The 18,462-nt window shown below is 40.0% G+C and overlaps 4 protein-coding genes across 4 annotated transcripts; 2 read left to right on the forward strand and 2 right to left on the reverse strand.

Annotated features, from left to right (window-relative positions):
* Positions 1-2,656: 2,656 nt before the first annotated feature.
* LOC115564693 (uncharacterized) lies at positions 2,657-10,367 on the forward strand. The gene is made up of 3 exons (XM_030389298.2): positions 2,657-2,995; positions 9,001-9,521; positions 9,580-10,367. Exons 1-3 carry the CDS (start codon positions 2,979-2,981, stop codon positions 9,723-9,725), a joined length of 684 nt encoding a protein of 227 aa, XP_030245158.1. The 5' UTR covers positions 2,657-2,978; the 3' UTR covers positions 9,726-10,367.
* Positions 10,368-10,712: 345 nt separating this feature from the next.
* mbt (serine/threonine-protein kinase PAK mbt) lies at positions 10,713-15,342 on the reverse strand. The gene is made up of 3 exons (XM_030389296.2): positions 14,172-15,342; positions 13,812-14,083; positions 10,713-12,486 (listed from the first exon to the last, which is right to left on the reverse strand). The coding sequence occupies exons 1-3, from the start codon at positions 15,253-15,255 to the stop codon at positions 12,010-12,012; spliced, it is 1,833 nt and encodes a 610-aa protein (XP_030245156.1). The 5' UTR covers positions 15,256-15,342; the 3' UTR covers positions 10,713-12,009.
* A 474-nt stretch (positions 15,343-15,816) lies between these two features.
* Positions 15,817-16,495, forward strand: SNRPG (small nuclear ribonucleoprotein G). Its single transcript, XM_030389301.2, has 3 exons — positions 15,817-15,975; positions 16,048-16,195; positions 16,257-16,495. Exons 1-3 carry the CDS (start codon positions 15,944-15,946, stop codon positions 16,305-16,307), a joined length of 231 nt encoding a protein of 76 aa, XP_030245161.1. The 5' UTR covers positions 15,817-15,943; the 3' UTR covers positions 16,308-16,495.
* Positions 16,496-17,223: 728 nt separating this feature from the next.
* On the reverse strand, positions 17,224-18,381 carry RpS19a (Ribosomal protein S19a). Its single transcript, XM_030389300.2, has 3 exons — positions 18,273-18,381; positions 17,884-17,954; positions 17,224-17,754 (listed from the first exon to the last, which is right to left on the reverse strand). The coding sequence occupies exons 2-3, from the start codon at positions 17,952-17,954 to the stop codon at positions 17,355-17,357; spliced, it is 471 nt and encodes a 156-aa protein (XP_030245160.1). The 5' UTR covers positions 18,273-18,381; the 3' UTR covers positions 17,224-17,354.
* Between the last annotated feature and the right edge of the window lie 81 nt (positions 18,382-18,462).

Below are 18,462 nucleotides of genomic sequence, written 5' to 3' on the forward strand. Positions count from 1 at the left end.
ATGTTCCTTGTTTATGGTTCCATGTTCTATTGTTAACCGTTAGTTTTTCTATCCTTTTCCCAAGTATTCATTACTCTTTCTAGGTCTCAAATACTCTCTTCACATTCCTCGATTTACGTTCTTCGTTTCTTCTTCCACCATTTCACTTTCCTTGTTCTCTTGCTAATCGCAGCTTTTTCCACATTCCTCCTTCCTGATTTATTTTTACCTATTGCCACATTCTTCTTCTTCATGTGCCCCATTCCACGCTGCATTCCTGTTCGCAGCGCTCCCATCGGGGCTTGGCTTAGGTTTGGCTCTGGCCCATTGAATCGACATTTGCATATCATAAAAATTATTAATACGTTGTAATCTGAAAAGAGACAGAGACACATAGATAGTTAGAGGGTGAGAGAGATATGATATGAATATTAGATTAGATAAATGACTTCTTCCATTGATTGCTTCGGATTGCATTTGCATGCGATTCGAATCGATTCGATACGATGCGATTCAAAATTCAGATTCAAATTTTTTTTTTCTTAAGCTTGATTCGATTCGATTTCAGTGTCATCGCTCGCTGAACAAGGTTTTTATTTTATAGTTTATTGTTTATGATTTTCTTTGTTTCTTTTTTTTTTTTTAAATAGTTTTATAGGCTGATAAAAAAAACAACTGTTTTATCTGTCTAGTTTACCCTGGAAGAATATAAACGTGGTAGCTGAGTTGTGCGACAATGAAGACAGACGAAGTTCTTAGATTCGGAAAGGTCAAGACTTGTAGATATTTAGTAAATAATAATAATTGCAGATTTACTTGAGCATCTATAGTTCTTAGAGTTCATAGAGTTTGGTTTAGTTGAAGCTACGAATTCGACATGACAGGGTAGCTGGTAGTCGTGACTAGCTTCATACGTGATGGACTGGGCGCTTCCCTGGGCTGTCTGCATGTCTGAGACCCTCCCCCTCTGCCCTTAAACACCTATCGCCCTGCCCCACCCCTCTCAGGCTGCATTGATATTTTGTAGTTCAAGGTAAGTTGGCCAGCTGTTAATTGATTTTTTATTTTTATTTTAATTTAATTAATTTGCTTCTTTTTTTATAAATAATAATATTTTCTGCTTTTTAGTCTTTGGCCAGAAGAACATCTGGCCAAGAGTGATATGTGATTGGTTAGTGCTCATTAAGCCACGATCATGGGCATTAGTCCCATCATTAACATTATAATTAACATTGTCATTAGCGTAATTATTAATTATTAAAGTTTCGCCCGCGCCCGAAATATGTTTTTTTTTTCTTCTCTCTCTCTCTCTGACTTCGAATGCGAATCAGTTCAAGGCCACGCCATGGCATATGAATCAAATTATATAAATATAGATAAATATATGTGTCATATATGGATATAGATATATACATATATAAATTAGATATGTATATGTAAATCTGGATATTTCTTCTTTTTAGTATTACACTCTGCATCTTGATTTGGTACTCGGGATTTACCAGACGACGTGTTTAACAACAACAACAAGTGCCCCAAAAATCAATAAATTAATTAATAAACATTCGTAAAAAAAAAAAAAAGAGTTTTTTTAATCAAAAATTTTAAAAAGAAATAAATAACTGAAATGAAAAGAAAAATGAAGTTGATGCTCGCAAAGAATGTAAGAGGTGAGAAGATGCACACCGTCAAATACCCTGTAGAGCAGTTTGTTTATAAAATACCTAAAAATATATTTAGTAGTGTCCTACAGTCATGCCGAAAATATATATGTACATAAACATTTTCCTCTGCAAGTCTAAAAGCTCGCCACTTGCGGATTTCCTGTCAAGCATTTAGAATCTCTCCAATCAATTATGTCTAATGAGAAGTCTCCACTTGTCCAAAATGGTAAATTTTAAGTATTTACAGCCTGCAGCTTTAAAGAAATACCAAAAATTTAAATACCATAAAATTTGCATTGAGTGTGGTCAGTTTGCAGCACTGTTTTTTCAGCAGCAACACAAGGAATGAATTTCCGCTATAAATGTTGATCCGTTTTTGGCTTATTTTAGGTTATTTACATATACACTAATTCAGTCTACCCACTTTACCAAATTTTATGTTTACAGGGTGTTTACTAAAAAGTAACTACAACAATAAAATAAAAGCTCAGCTTCGGCTTCAGCAGCGACGCCGAAAGCCCAAAGAAAACCTGTCAAAAGCCACCAACTAGCGCCGGCAGCGCTGTCAGCATGGGCAGCGGCCGGAGCAGAGGCCGAGCAACGGCAACAGCGACAGCGACGCAGGCGTCACGACGGCAGCAATGACAAATTGGCTGGCAAACCAGAAGTGCGCCATGCACTCTTTGCATATAATTACGAACATGGTCTGCCCCAATCCCAGCTCCACCACCCCCGGCCACTGCCACGCCTAGCCTCGCCCCCTGCTGCCGCTGCCGTCATTTACAGTTGGTTAGTTGGCTTAGGGCGGGCGGGCAGCAACCTGTTGTTCGTCGCTGTTGCTGTTGCTGTTGCTGGCGTCGCTGTGGCAGAAAAAAAAGAAACACAACAGATAACAGAAAAGAGAAGAAAACAACAACAGCAACAACAACAACAACAGAAGTAACAGCAACATCGACTGGCACTGCTGGCTGCCAGAAAAATATTGGATGGCCGGGTAGGTTAACTCCATGCACACGGCATAAGTAACGTTCAGTCAGCCTCTAGAAGTCGATCGTGATCGGTGGCTTAAGCTTAACTCCAGCGCTCAGCACTCTCAGTTGTGCCCCACACACATCTCTCTACACACAATAAAAGTCTCCAAACTCCACACATACACACACACCACACCACACCACACACACTCGCACACTCAGTCCTCCCCAGTGCCTGCAGCCCGAAAATAAAATCAAATAAAATCGTCGTGAATTTTTTGTTCGTTTCGCGCGTTTTCAAATTCGAATCAAGCTCTTTTTTTTCCAAGTTTTTTATAAATATTCACGCACACATACATACAAAATGAAGTACTTCAACATGTGAGTGATAAACATATGTATATATATAAATCTATATATACTCTATATATTTAACACAAATTAATTTTGCTTTTTTTTTTTTTGGTATTTTTTTTTTGCTGACGTGTTTTAAGTTTTAAAAAAGATTTCAGTTTTGGATTTATTTTTAGCCTGCTCGAATTATGTCGAAATAAGCTTAGCTATTACTCTGTGCAACTGGTAATGCCAGTGTTGCCAGCTATTCTTAAGCTATTCATGGTGAAATACTTGAGTTAGCTGAAGTGCAGCCGTGGAGTTTCCAGCAGCAGACTCATATAACTCGGGCACTGCCAGAGCTAGCAGTCTGAAACTTAGTCTACAGCATCTTGAGTGGATCTAGAGCATATTTATACATATATCGAATTTGCGAGATTTGTTTCTTTTTATTATAACCATATGTGCTGTTGCAGAGCTATAGAGTGGCTATAGCTATCATATATACCTAGTAATTTATATGATTTGAGCAACTCTGGTATTTCAATAGTATTTTACATATTTAATTTGACTACCTTCGTTATGCTTACTCATTTTTTACAGGGTATTCATTCAAATTAACAAGAAACTAAACTATTTTAGCTGAAGACTTCTTTTTCAAGCTAAATTAGCTACATACAGGGTATTTGCACGTCGTGTTGTTGACGTGTTTCTTGTTTTCCTATAATTTGGGCACGACTTGTTGCTTGAAAGTAGGTGCAACAAATGTATGTGAACCGAATGCCTGAACTGAACTTTAACACGCCAACGTCTCGAGCAAAATGCCGAAGTTGATTATCATTTGTTGCTGTTGTTGCTCGTTGTTGTTTTGCTGTTGCCGTTGTTGCGGTTGCCGTTGCTATTGCAGCAGTTGCCTTGTGACATTTGCCGGCACAAAGAAATGGCAAATGGCATTTCCCAGCTACGATTGCCGTTGCCAATTGCAGCACCAGCAACAGCAGCAACAGAATCAGCTTGCTGTGAGAAGCGTCTGTCTGTCCAGCTGTCAGTGCATTGATTGAATGAAATGTTTCAAGGTCGCCAGCTGATGCTGCCGTCTGCTGTTGCTGCTGCTGTTGCCGTCTGATGTTGCCGTCTGCTGTTGCCGCTGCTCTACCCATTGTCGCCTGCACGCCAGCAGCAGCAGCAGCAACAACACAGTTGGCTGCTGGGCAGCTGGCTCTGTGCAAGTATATTGGATTAATTACCAAGCAATTGCAGTTGCAACTGTTGCTGCTGCTGCGGCTGCTGCTGCTGTTGTTGCTGTCTTATAAATTAACGGTTGCACTCTTAATGCAAGCTGACAGACACATACATACATATATAAATAAATATATATAATATGTATGTTAATCGCATAGCGCATGGCGCGAATTAATCACGCCAGCAACAACAACAAAAGCAGCAGCAGCAACAGCAGCAACAGCAGCCGCAGCAACAGCAACACAGCAGACGCCAGCAACAAGCGCCAATTTGACGGCAAGATCAGGATTTAAATTTAGTTTCGCTTGCTTTTTGGGGTGTTGTATCTTGTTGTTGTTGTTGTGGCTGCTGTTGTTGTTGCTGTCGTTTTACATGCGTTTCATTTCATTTTTGGCGCACACAAATCGCTCGCATTATGCAATATTATTTAAATAAGAGAGATCAGATCATGTGCATGCCAAAAAGCCAAACCAGAATACACACACACATGCACACATATACACACACAGACTCACTCACTCACTCATTTTAGTGGATTTTGCGAGCCAAAAATAAAAAAATTGTAGACAAAAAGACAATTTTTTGTCTTTTGGTATTTTAAACTGATTTTCAAGGACTGTGCGAATTGGCAACATGATGAGTGTGCGTATGTGTGTGTGTGCATTTCATAAGCCAAATTCAATGTAAGCCAGCAATAACAACAACAACAACAACAGCGACAGCATATAAAGAAACTGTAACACAAATCAAAAGACTCAGGCAACGAACTTGGCTTGGCTTGCCCACTTGACGAACTGATTGGGCTAACTGCAGCAGCAGCACCAGCAGCAGCAGCGGCAACAACACGTACACAATGCACCGTTATTGAACCCACTTAACGCGACAACAACAACGACAACAAGTGTGCACGTTTTTTTTTTTTTTTTCTTTTAGTCATTCAAGTGTTCGTAATTGTGTTTTGAACTATTAGAAACGCTATGCCATAAATACCTATATACCCATATACCCATACAAATAGCTGTGTATATATTTAGCTATGACTACGACTGCCTCTAGTTCCAGATATAGTTGGGCAATTAGCATAGTGACCCGTTTTGCATAGCTGAGGGCATGGCTATTGCCAATCAAATTCGCTGTTTTTTTTTTTATTTTAGCTCGTTTTCGGTTGATGGCGTCATCGCCATGAACTAATTCCGCATATGCGAATCATAATCATGTGATAATATAATATATACATATATATACATATATGTACTATATACATATACCGATGTTTAAACAAAGCTAAAGTCTTAAAAGTTTTTTGCCATTTTATTGAACAAGCTCTTCGAGGCGCTGACTTGAAACGCAAACACTTTGAGTGAACCAAGTGCTTTAATCTGTTGCTTCATATACCCTGTAATATAAACAGATACATGCATACACCATTAACTATAGATGTGTATATGCTAACTATGTAGTCTGCCCTAACTTTGATATTTTCTTATCTTTTTGAAAACTTAAATATTTTAGAAAACTTAAAAATTCTATAAAATTTTGGACTAAAAACTAAATTTATTCTAAGAATTATTAAAAATATATATATATATGTATATTTTTTTTTAATTAATAGAAAATGTAAACAGCAAAATTGGAGCTCCTAGCTCTACAGCTGTAGCAGAAACAATTCACCTAGATTTATCATGCTTAGATATATCCGCCAGATATTTTGTAATTCCCTCTTTTTTTTGAACTTGTGCTGTCAACGTGAGAATGCATTGCAAATTACAACTCTATAGCACTTCATGCACCTAGAGGGTGGATCGGAAAAGTCTAGACGTTTTCTCAGACGAGGGTATACACGATGTTCAAGTCAAGCTTCAAGTCTCTAACTTCAATAGCGAGCAAATGGTGACAGACTTGGCTCAACACCAATATAAATTATTCATTTCCCTTTCATTAATGACAATAAAAACTAGATTTATTCAGCTCTGAGACTTACTAAGAATTTAAAATCTCTAAAACTTGATTTTTAAACAAAGCTCAATTTTTAGCTGAGAGTGCAAAAAATTTAAATACTTTAATATATTGCTTTGGATCGGAAAGCTACGCATTCTATAAATAAATTTTCAATATAATTTGCATTTTCTTTTTTTTTTTTTTTTTTTTGCATTTAAAATAACATATTTCATAATGCATAAAAATTCAAATCATATTAATTACGAAATGGAACCAGTTCGGTTCACAGAGAGAGTGAGTGAGCGTATAAGAGTGCGAGTATAAGTTGGTATAAGACTGCAATGGGGATGCATGCAGCTGATATTAGAGGGTATGTGAATAGTCGGTCTAATTATTATAATATCTATAATGATGCTGCTGCTGCTGCTGATGATGATGATGTTGTTGACAATGATGATGATAATGATGCAGCATCATTGAGCATGTGGTTCCGCCTTCCACTTATTGATTCTCGACGGCTTTTGCTTATCATAAATTTGCAACTAATGTTGCTCTTATATAACAAGGCTTGGCTTAGAAATGTGTGTGTGTATAAGTGTGTATAGCATTGTCTCTAATAGTTTTTTTTGCCCCCTCCCCAACGATCTAGCTTTAAATAAAATGCCAAAAATAAAACCGGTTGAGCTCAAAGCCAAATGTCATATAGACTTGGACACGGCTTGACTTGAATTTCGATTAAGAAGTAAGCAGAAGCAGCAACAACAGCAATTACAGCAGCAACAGCAACAACAGCAGCAACAGTTATTGATTCCAGGCACGCCAGCAACACGCACCCACAACAACAGCAACACGCCTTTCACCTTTCCATGAGGCTGCGGTTGCATAAGTCCAATTGAAATGCAAAGAGTCGCTTGCACATGCCACACGGTTGACCCTAATCAATGCGAAAAGATGCAACCCGCCGGCGACAGCAACAGCAACAGCAACAGCAACAGCAACAGCAACAACAACAGCTAACGGCAATTGCAGCTGTTGTCTTCGCTAGCTGGGCTATTGTGGGCTATGGGGCGTGGCTGGGGCCTCTCCCTGCTCAGGCAGCTGTATTTGAATGTGGCTTGCACATTTTACCGTTATTGGCCAACCAGCAGGCGCGCATTTCAATTTATTCTGGCTACGAGCAACAGGTTTCCATTGCTGCCGTCGTCTTTCGCTGTTGCTGTTGCCTTTTGCATAAGCACCTGTTGCCCAAAGGAGGCGAGGGGAGGGGGGGGGGGGGTTGGCTGTACCTCTACCTGTTCGTGTACCTGTGTGTGTGTGTGTGTATGTGTGGGTGTGCCTGCTTACAGAGAGCTACTAACCTTAGCCTATGTCTAAGCGGGCGTGCGTCCAGGCCAGAAGTATTTCAAAACAAGTTCGCTGCCTAAGTCTTTTGTTTCTGTATGAATTTGAAATCGAAAGTGAATAAGAAAAAAAAAAAAAACGAGCAACAACTAAACAAAAACAAAAACAACAGCAAAATGTGAAAAATAAAAGCTAAAACCCGTTTAGCTGACCTTTAAGCATTAATAATTGTTAGCACAGCGCAGGCGCCAAAAGAGGAAGAAGCAGCAGCAGCAGCAGTCGCAGCAGCCGTCGACGCATACATATCTTTATGGTCTAACTGATGTATATATGTGTATATATGTGTATATATATGTATATATAGTAGATAGATATAGTTATGTATGAGACGTGTTCATATTTTGTATGTCTTTATTTTTTGTATTAACCAAGTCCGGTTCAGGTTCTCAGCATAACCCGTTCAACCAGACTGTAAATATATCGTATGTATATATACTTATATATAAACAATATATACACTATAATAATGTGTAAATATATATATATAATCTTTATATTATATACACATGTATATGTGAGAGATGGCAACTAATTGAATATGGGTGAATTTCAATTGAAATTATGCCTCGTGCTCGTTGAGCAACATATTTCGGATTGCGAACAGCGAGCTTACAATTTTTTTTTAGTTTTACTCTATTTCTCATTGAATAATATATGTATGTACTCTGTTTCCATTGCTAGGCATAAGAGTTTTATGTGTATGAACGAGTTGTTCGTCCCTTCATCCAATTATATATTCATCTCTCTCCGTCCATACCCAAGATATATCTTACACCCTCTCCCATTTCGCATTTATCGATAAGTATCGATATTGATACTTGTCTTTGAAGCCTTTTATTTGAAGACTTGAAAATTTCGAAATGTTCTCTTGAGACTGTACAGGATTTCCTATGAAATTAATAGACATTAATTATTTCATATTTTCGATATAATTCTGATCGCACCCATATACAAACAACTATCATATATCAAATAAATGATAGGGTATATGATAGTCGTATGCTGTCGATGTTGCCAAGTCAAGCCGGCTTACGGCAGCTAAGCATGCATACATAAGAAAAGCAAAAATCTCTAGGCCTATAAAAAAAACCGGAATTATTATTCTTCCTATCCCCTTCAGTTTAGAGAGCTTTTAAGACCTTTATGAACTGAAAATGTGACTACAAGGTATGGACATAGCCTCAAACAATTGAGAATTGCAATTTTTGGAAACTTTTTAAAGTTTTTAATAGTCAACAAAACATAAACGTTGTCATTTGTTCGTAAGCTTTAATATTATGTATATTATATTATATATATATATATGTATATATATATTTTATTTCCTTAAACCTTCAATTCACATTTTTTGGAATATTTTTGTCATCACAGTAATTAGTTGTAGTAATTATCTTAATTAAAACGCATAGTGCGCATAAGATCTTCAACATAACCTAAAATTGATTTTACTTTGCTCTTTTATTGTGCAATAGCTGCCTGCTTTTCATCATCTGCGCACTGTGCTACGGCCTGGTTGCCGCCCAGGAGGAGGGTGCTGGCAACGTTTCGCCGGCAAAGAGAATCGCTGCACTGCGTCGCCCCGTGGGCAAGGCGGCTAAGTCAACGACAACGACAACAGCGGCGCCGGTCAACGACGATGGCGCCGAGGAGGATGAGTACAATGAGGAGGGTGCCGGCGGCGCTGGCAGCCAGTACGGCGATGAGCAGGAGGAGAGCGGCCCCAGCTCCACGACCACCACAACGGAGCCGCCCAAAAAGGTTGGCCCCGTCATCCGTCCCTTCCGCTCCAACGATGATTTCCTCAATTCGCTGAAGCGCCGCCAGCAGAACGCCAAGAAGCATCGCAACGAGAAGCCGGCTGCCAGCAAGCCAGCTGCCAAGAAGACCGATGAGGAGCCCGCTGACCATGATGAGGCTGCCAGCGCCCAGGCACCGGCACCGGCTGCAGCCGCCGCTGGCCACGCCAAGGGCGGCTACAAGAGCAATTCGGCACGTAAGTGATGCTGAATCCCAGATCGTATTTTTCAATCACATTAACCTCACTTTTGCAGTCAATCGTCGCAAGCTGTCGAAGCCAGTGAAGGCGGAACCGGAGGTGGACACCGCTGCCGAGGAATCGGAGCAACAGCAGAAGGAAGAGGAGCCAAAGCTCAAGCGTCCGCTCAGCAGTCGCCTGGCCTTGAGGAAGCGCAACTAAGCTAACTTACATGCATACGTGCATACATCTACACACTTTTTTAAGGCACTGTAGCTTAACAGTTATGTTACACACTGTTCCATTCCCTCCGTTTTTCGCTCTCTTCCTTTCCCTTTCGCTCACATGCACGGCTAGCCCAAGGACAGCTCAAGCTTGGCCTGCTAGCATGCATACATGCATACATACAAATAATATACATAATCAGTTGACACACACACACACACGCACCCACTGTCTCTCTCACACTCATTGCTAGCTAAGGGCAGCTCAAGCTCTGCCTGTTTAGTTTTTAGTACATTTTTTTTTTCAACATGTGGCGCCAGTGCATGTATGCTTATGTGTGTGCGTTTATTTATGTATTTTATGCTCAAACTCACACACACACACAAACGTGCATGCACAGCTCATTACACACTCACACATGTACCACAACCTTCTCTCACTTGCCTTTGTGCGCTTGTATTTGTGTATATATATTTGCATTGGAATATTTATAGCTCATATATCAGCGCACACTCACACACACACACACTTATTTCAATTGATAAACAAACTAAAATAATACCTAAAGCAACAACACAAAAACAACAACAAACAAAAAACAACCATTATAAATAAATAAAAAAATATATACAAAAAAAATTTAAAACAAAATATTTGTATTTATTTTCAACTTTTCCGTTAACTTCTGATACACTGGTTTGAACCGGTTCAGTGTAGCTGAAGCTAGGCAGCACTGTAAGCCGAACCGGTTATAGCCGGTAAAACAGTTTTTTTTCTCTCCTTCTCAGCGCGCCATTATGTAGCCGTTTTGAAAGTATTCTAGGATGAAAATTTTGAATGTGATTTTTGATTTATTCTTCAGAATTCTCTCGAGCTTTGCTTTGTAAATTTTGATTCGGTAGTCCCTAACTTATTCTTATACAAATTTCTGTTCATTATCCAATTTAAAATCCCAGTTTCCATTAAAATTAAAGAAATATACGATTTTCGTTTCAATACTTGTGTATTTTATTCGTTAATAATTACAGAACACTGTAAAAAAAATCTGCTTAAAATGGAATCTTTTCCAATTATGTGTGGGGCGTGGGAATGTATTACTTCTTGTGTTTTAACAATTCACAATTATGGAAACCGCAAACTTTCGGTAAACTTTAAAAAAATGTAAAAATTTTTGTATAATCAAAACTTACGTAAGATATAAATAATTGCTATACATAGGCTATATATATATATAAATATATATATATATATGTATATGTATATATAAGTACAGGTTTGTACATATATATATATATATATATATAAAACATATAAAAGTTGCTATTCGTTGAATGTGAGCAATTTATATATATATTTGCATGATTCGTTGTCTCTCTATACTTAGACATTAAGTACTCTATATTCGCTTCGATATTTGCTTTACTTTTAAATATATTCGAACTCTGTTTGTATATATGTATAAATAGATACATATATATTACTTCTTTTTTTTGTTAAATAATATTAATAAATGTGTAAAAGCATTTTTATGTATTGACAAGAAATTTTGCCCGCTTTTTGTGAGCTAAAATTAGCATTTCGAAAAGATCTTGAGCTCGAATTTGGTCTGCAAATATATATGCGTATATAAGTATATATATATATATATGTATATAGAACACTAACGATCGAGTATTAGCTTTAACCAAATGGCGTTTCAGACATATATATATATATATATATATATATAATATTTCAATATTTCAATGTTTCCTAGTCACAAGGCACATTCTCGTTCGAGCTTAGTTATAGAGACGTAGACATAGATTTAGTTATAGGTATAGCCATAGATTGTTATCTATCATTATAAATTACAAATTGGGGGCGTGGCTATGACTTATAGAGCGTACTTTTCAGCTTTTTAATCAAAATATGTTTGGGGTCTCTATATATAAATATATAAAAAATATTTGCTGTAGCCAACATAAAATGCTTAACAAAAAGTAAACAAATAAAATATGAAGATACGAATGTGGATATGGATATGGATCTGGATGATGCATGAATGTGTGGGATGTTAGAGGCGTGGCTGGTTAACAGTTTAAGTAGCGATTGCCGTGTAGCCGTATAAAAAAAAAAAACAAACAAACGAAAAATATGGAATAATACTACATTAAGTGGAGCTTGTAAACTAGAATGCAGAAACAAGGGCAGCAGCAACGGCAACAGCAGCTGGAGCGGGAGCAGTAGATGTAACCCAAGTGGATCATCGTCATCATCGTCATCATCGTCATCATCATCATCAGGTGTGATGCCTCGAATTGCGCATGAGAGGCACCAAGAGAGACGGCGGTCCCGCTTGTCGCAGAAATGGATGAGCCAACAGCTCAGCGGCCGTTGCACGCTGTGCCGGATCCCGGACGAGCATTCGGTCCAAAAACGATTGCAGACGCGGCGACACCTTGTGGGCATTCTTCAGATTTGGCGGCTGCATATCCCGAATGCGACGCATCGCCTGCAATGGCGGCTCGTTGAAGAACGGCGGCTCGCCGTCCACCATTTCGATGACCATTATGCCCAGCGACCAGATATCCACGTCGGGGCCGTACGGCAGGCGCGAAATGACCTCCGGCGACATCCAGTAGGGTGTGCCCACCAAGGACTTCCGTTTGGGCAGCTCCTGCGACACTTGCGCACAGAAACCAAAGTCCGACAGCTTCACCCGCCCATCAGCGGCCAAGAGTATCGAATCGGATTTGATGTCCCGATGGATGACGCCCTATTTGAAGTGGAAATGGAAACCAAATTAGTATAGGGTCAGAATGGGTATGCATAACTAAGAGTTACCCTGGCAGTGAGTGGAGAATAGGAATGATTTGAATTTTAATTGGAGTCGAAATATTAAATGGTAACCTTTGATCCGTGAAAAGCAGCCCGACTACCTTCGCTTTTTAATTAACTGAGAAATACCCTGGAACCAGTAACTCCAAATAATAATAAACTATTCTTAAACTAACTCTACTTGTACTTGATCACTCACTCGTCCTATATACTTCCCTTATAGCATTGTCTAGCTTTATTGAAGTTCTATAAGAATATATCTATCTATGTTTATACTTCTCTCTTGCTGCTGTATTCCGTTCACTGTCTTTATATTTTGCTGTATCTTCCTAAAAATCTATTTATGTATCTCGTTCTGTAACTTTCGATGTGTTCCCTCTTCTCACTCTCTGTGTATAAGCAGATTTTACTCTCTCTTTCTCTCTGTATAAGCCGATTATTCTCTATCTTTCTCTCTGTAACCACCTCGTTTTTAATCTCTCTCTCTCTCTCTCTCTCTCCCTCTCTTTGTCTGTAACCGCATCTTTCTATCTCAGTATATGCATGTCTCTTTTGCTCTCTATTTCTAACTCTGCATCTCTCTTCCTCTCTCTCAATGGGTCTTCTGTCCTCTCTGATCCTCACTCTTACTCTCTGTCTCTCTTGATCTCTTTTCATTTATATCTTGGTATCGCCCACCTACCCTATCTCTCTCCTACCTTTTGTTACTTTAACTCACTTCCTTAATCTCTCCTCCTGATTTCCTTTATTTCTAAACTCGGATTCCTTGATAAGTAAAAATGTCAATTCCAATTGTTGAGCAATCGCTATTTCTAATAGATGCCCCATGAACAGAAAATATATATGTGATTGTACACTACTTACATATCTAAATATATATACCCATATATATTATATTTGTAAATACTTAAAGAACATTCTGGTTAAGCCTATTATTCACATTCAACTGAACTTCTATTTACAGCCAAAGGTTTGGGTCAGCGAAATTTATGGTCGTCGAAAGCACGTAACACCCAACCACTCAACCACCCAACGACCCAGCCGTCCCCAAGCGCCCACTTGACAGGCTATCGCATTACCTATGCGACGGGCGACATTTGGAAATGGAAACCAAACCACAAAACGTCGCAAAAGAAGAAAGCGCAAAAGAACGAAAATAGAAAGGCATTGAAAGAGTGCACAGAAAGCAAAGAAGAGAAGTGAAAAGGCATTGGGCGAGGCTTTTGGCTGACAACTCGTCTGCTGGAAATGCTGGTCACGCACCTGTGAATGCAAATAGGCCAAAGCTTTGAGGCATTGCTTGCAAACGGTCGCAATTTGCTCCTCATCCATGCGGGAATGTGTGACAATGTCGGTGAGTGCGCCGCCCTCCAGATACTCCATGACCACCCAGAGCTCGTCGTTGACCAGAAAGCTGGAGTATGTCTCCACAATATTGGGATGATGATAGTCACGCATGATGACCACCTCGTTGAAGAGCAGCTCGCGTCTCTGCTGCTTACGCAAATCCATTTTCTTAACAGCCACTTGACGACCTACCAAGGGATCAAGTGAGAACGAGAGAGACAGCGAGAGGGAGGAGTTAATATATAATGCTCAGCTATTGAAGGATTGGTCACTCACCTGTTGACTTGTCGGTGGCTATGCACACAGTGCCCGTGGAGCCTTCGCCTATTTTGTTGAAATTCTCCAGATTCTCGCGCGGATCACCGGCGGAGACAACCATTTGCAGGGCAGCGCGGAATTGCTCGTGCGTCAGCCTTTGCTCCTGCTTTGGTTGCGCCTGCGCTTGGGCCTGGGCAGCCAGGGCGGCGGCGGCAGCATTACCACTCGAGCTGGAGCTGGCACGCGATGCCGTTGCTGCTGCTGCTCCTGTTGCTGTTGTTGGCGCTGTCTTGTTGGCATGTGGATTCTGATTTGGTTGTTGCTGGGAGGCAGGATACATTGGATAGCTTTGACCATTGTTGTTAATATTATTATTGTTGTTGTGATGCGAGCTGGCCACAGAGCTGACTGGCGACGTTTGCTGCTGCTGCTGTTGCTGCTGCTGCAGCTGCTGAGGCATCCGGAACGGATCGGTGCGCACAGCCAAAGGAGCCGTTAGCCCACCATTGGAATGTGGATGCGGATGTGGATGCGAATGTGAATGTGAATGGATATGCTGACTGGTATATAAAAGATTATGTGGCATTGGTTGTTGCTGTGGCTGTTGTTGCAGATGCTGTTGCTTGAAGCCAGGCGTGGGCGTGCCGGATGGCAGCTCCTCCTCAGGCACAGCGGGCGGCACATTCGCCACTCGCCTCACACGCGGCGGACTGGAGCTGCGCAACGAATTGGAGCGGGCCACATGCGATGTCTTTGGCAGCAACTGTTGCTGCTGCTGCTGCTGCAACATTGCTGGATTGTTCATCATCAGGGCGCTGCTGCTGCTGCTATTGAGCGATGTTGTGTCTGCCTTATTGTTATTATGATGCGGACGCACAATTGTCTTCAGATCCAGTATTTCTGTGGGCGTTATCTCTGAGGGATCCACCAGCGGCAGCGGCCGATTGCTGGACTTCAAAATTTGATTGTTGCCCACTATGGAGGCCCATTGCAGTGGCAAGCCGACATATTTGTTCTCTCGCTTGTCGAAGCCCGTGTGCACGCGATGCTCGAAATTGCTGGGCATCGAGATCAGCGGTTTCTTCTTCTTCTTTGTGAACATTTTAGCTTGTTCCGTTATTATGGCGCCGTCAACTGCAATTGCCAGGGAGTTGTTAGTTCCCTCGTTCTCTCGTTTGTTGACTTTTCTTTTACCCGCCCTTTTGGCTGGGCCCGTCAATAGGCGACGACAAAGTCTTTGGCCACACTAACACATTCGCACGCACAACGCACACAAACAGACACTGACAAGCGCAACCAACACACACACTCGCACTCGGGCGCATACAAACATACAGCGACGGATGCGATTTATGTGGATTTCGTGTTTAGCGCTTTCAATCGACTTTCACATGCATCATTTGCATGGTTTCATTAAACGCTGGCCTTATTTATCAGTTAACATAAATACACATTACACCAAAAAACAAATAAAAAAACAAACAAACACAATTTGAAACCTAATAAAAATAAACTTAAAAACTTATTAATTGCCGATGCTAGCAGTTATCGTTGACTCTGTTGCTACGAGGGAGCTGCAAAACTATCGTTTAATGCTCGCGATACTATCGTTATCATGACCCAAATATGTGTATATTTTGTACGATAGTTAAATAGCACATTTAGTGCATTTCTTTTTACTGCATTTTACAGCACTGAGCAAACGTTTACAAGCGGTCACACCGAAACGCGTTTGCATTTACATTGACTTGATTTCGCGACAAATTAATTTTTAAATTCCATAAACGAAAATGTCGAAAGCACATCCACCAGAGCTGAAAAAGTGAGTATCTCTACCGCGTTGGCAAGTGGGCGTATGCATGTGCTAACTGCTCATTTGTTTCCTTATTATCAGATACATGGACAAGCGCATGATGCTTAAGCTAAATGGCGGCCGCGCTGTCACCGGCATTCTGCGCGGCTTCGATCCATTCATGAACGTTGTGCTCGACGATACGGTGGAGGAGTGCAAGGATAATACCAAAAACAGCATTGGAATGGTGGTAAGTATAGCACTAGACTAACCACATAATATTTGTTACAATGCGAACTTTATATTTTCAGGTAATTCGTGGTAACAGCATTGTTATGGTCGAGGCTCTGGATAGAGTCTGATACGAAATCTCTAAAGCAGCCTCATTCCCTCAGATGTATCCAATTGGGATAGTTTAGGATTTGCTGACTTTAATAGAGATTTATCTGCCAGATAAAGGTTAAATGTAAACTATTTAACAAACACAAACTAGTCGTAAGGCTCTATAATACATTCTTAAAATTTAAATAAATGTACTATAAAACAACAACATTATGTACATCTGGCAAACTGTATAAATTTCAATCAGCTTATATAGCTCATGTATATCACTTATAGTCTATATATGTACATATACATACATATGTATGTATGTATGTACTGAACAATATTTACACTATAAGAAATATAAATATTGGAGTTGATCCTCCCACGGGGGATTTTTAGCGCATGTTCTCTCAATACGATAATACACATATACATCATATTTATATGGGTGAGTGTATTAGTACTAAACAACTTCAGGCCGTTAATGATTACCTATCTAAAGTATACTCCATCTGAAGTATTGCCTATCTAAGGCATCTCATATTTACCATATACTTTTAAGTCATCATGGGATCGAGCGCGAGTTGATCCCGTATACATAGTCCTCCTGGGAGTTATATTGTAATTCTCATTTCATGAACAGTCTAAGCTAAATAACTAGTTCGACAATACAGAAGTAGAATGTATAGGACCGATTCTATGAACTATCATGCAATATTAGCCGATCTTCCGTCAGTCATACCAATTCGTCGGTTCACTCTTTTGAGGATAGGATAAAATACAACTTGGGTTTGGGATCAGTTTGCACAACTTCAGGCCTCTTCTTTAAATTAGCAAGAGACTTCACTGTATTCCCTGATTCGCAGCTAAGTTTGATATTTTTTACAAAATTGAACCATTCTGAAATTCATAGTGAAACCCAATGAAAAATGGCACTTGTTGACGTGCGCGTTTTATAGACTTCAGTGATTTATGTTTATATTATCGCCAGCATTTGCATATGCAAAGAAAACTCTTACAAGTCTAAAATATAAGATTTGTATTTTTATAGACTTCTCGTCGCGTTGTCCACATATAAAATTTTACTTGGAAATAACAATTGGGCCAGTTTGTTTGGCAGCGTCTCGCTGCTTGGCGACGATCTGATTGGCAATGCGATCCAGATCCCGCTGTCCAATCGAGCTCAATTTGCGGCCACCCTCGGGGTGCTTCTCAACAAGGCGGGCATGCTCGAGAGCCTGCAGTGCCTTGCGGGCAGCACCGTCAGCGGCACGGCAGAAATGAGATGGATGCACACCGTTGCGTTTGCGTCCGCCATAGATCTTTGTGATGGAGCCAACACCAGCTGGACTGCGATGATAGAGATGGCGCATTATGGAGGCACAACGCACATAGAACCAGTCGGGATCGTAGGGTGCCAGTTCCTTGAATTTGGCGGTCTTGATGATGTCCATCTGGTCGGGCACCTTCAATTTGCCAGTTCTAAAATATGCAAAAGTTAATAAATCATTGATATATACAAACAAAGATGCACATTTGTGAGGTTATGTCTACACACACATATATAAAGAGACAAAATATAGTGTTGTGTAGAGCTCACACGAGACTCACTTCTTAAGGAAAACAGCGACCGCCTTGGTAACGGCATGTTGATCAATATCCTTCACTGTGACACCTGGCATCTAGATGCGAAAAAACACAAAAACAAACATTGTATAAAAAAAATTTTGTTAAAAAACACGTTGCTATTCGCGAACAAGCACGCACACACACACACGTTCGCACGCACACATGCAAACAACGACAACAATATTGTGCAAATCTCAAATTGGATTGCTTTTTAAGTGTTTAATGAAGTTTTCGCCATTTCAAATTAATTCAAGTGCAACATTCACTCTGTCCCTTTAAGAGACACACATTTTCATTTATTGCTGAGCATTTGCAGCAATATTTTCAAAACTAAAAAAAAATATATTTGAGTAAACGAACGCGAGCACTACCTTGCTAGTCAAAGTCAACCGGAAAAAAGAACAAGACTCTCGAAGTTGGCTGCGCTTATTGTAGATGAAGAGGCTGCCACCTAATCGTGAGAACTTATCGGTGCTGTCAATGAAAGCACTGGAGTACTTATCGATGGGAAAAATATCGATTTTTGACATTATTGAAAATTATAACGTGCATTTATTCTTC

Source organism: Drosophila navojoa, chromosome X (assembly GCF_054131105.1).
Source record: "Drosophila navojoa isolate 15081-1374.11 chromosome X, UAZ_NAV_1.0, whole genome shotgun sequence".
Taxonomy (NCBI): Eukaryota; Metazoa; Arthropoda; class Insecta; order Diptera; family Drosophilidae; genus Drosophila; species Drosophila navojoa.

Coding starts and splice junctions, on each gene's coding strand:
- LOC115564693 (XM_030389298.2), top strand. Junction 9,522..9,579: donor CTACAAGAGCAATTCGGCAC/GTAAGTGATGCT, acceptor TCACTTTTGCAG/TCAATCGTCGCAAGCTGTCG.
- mbt (XM_030389296.2), bottom strand. CDS start 15,255: ATGTTCACAAAGAAGAAGAAGAAACCGCTGATCTCGATGCCCAGCAAT. Junction 14,084..14,171: donor AGCCACCGACAAGTCAACAG/GTGAGTGACCAA, acceptor ATCCCTTGGTAG/GTCGTCAAGTGGCTGTTAAG. Junction 12,487..13,811: donor TGGCCTATTTGCATTCACAG/GTGCGTGACCAG, acceptor CACTTCAAATAG/GGCGTCATCCATCGGGACAT.
- SNRPG (XM_030389301.2), top strand. CDS start 15,944: ATGTCGAAAGCACATCCACCAGAGCTGAAAAA. Junction 15,976..16,047: donor CATCCACCAGAGCTGAAAAA/GTGAGTATCTCT, acceptor CCTTATTATCAG/ATACATGGACAAGCGCATGA. Junction 16,196..16,256: donor AAAACAGCATTGGAATGGTG/GTAAGTATAGCA, acceptor TTATATTTTCAG/GTAATTCGTGGTAACAGCAT.
- RpS19a (XM_030389300.2), bottom strand. CDS start 17,954: ATGCCAGGTGTCACAGTGAAGGATATTGATCAACATGCCGTTACCAAG. Junction 17,755..17,883: donor GTCGCTGTTTTCCTTAAGAA/GTGAGTCTCGTG, acceptor TGCATATTTTAG/AACTGGCAAATTGAAGGTGC.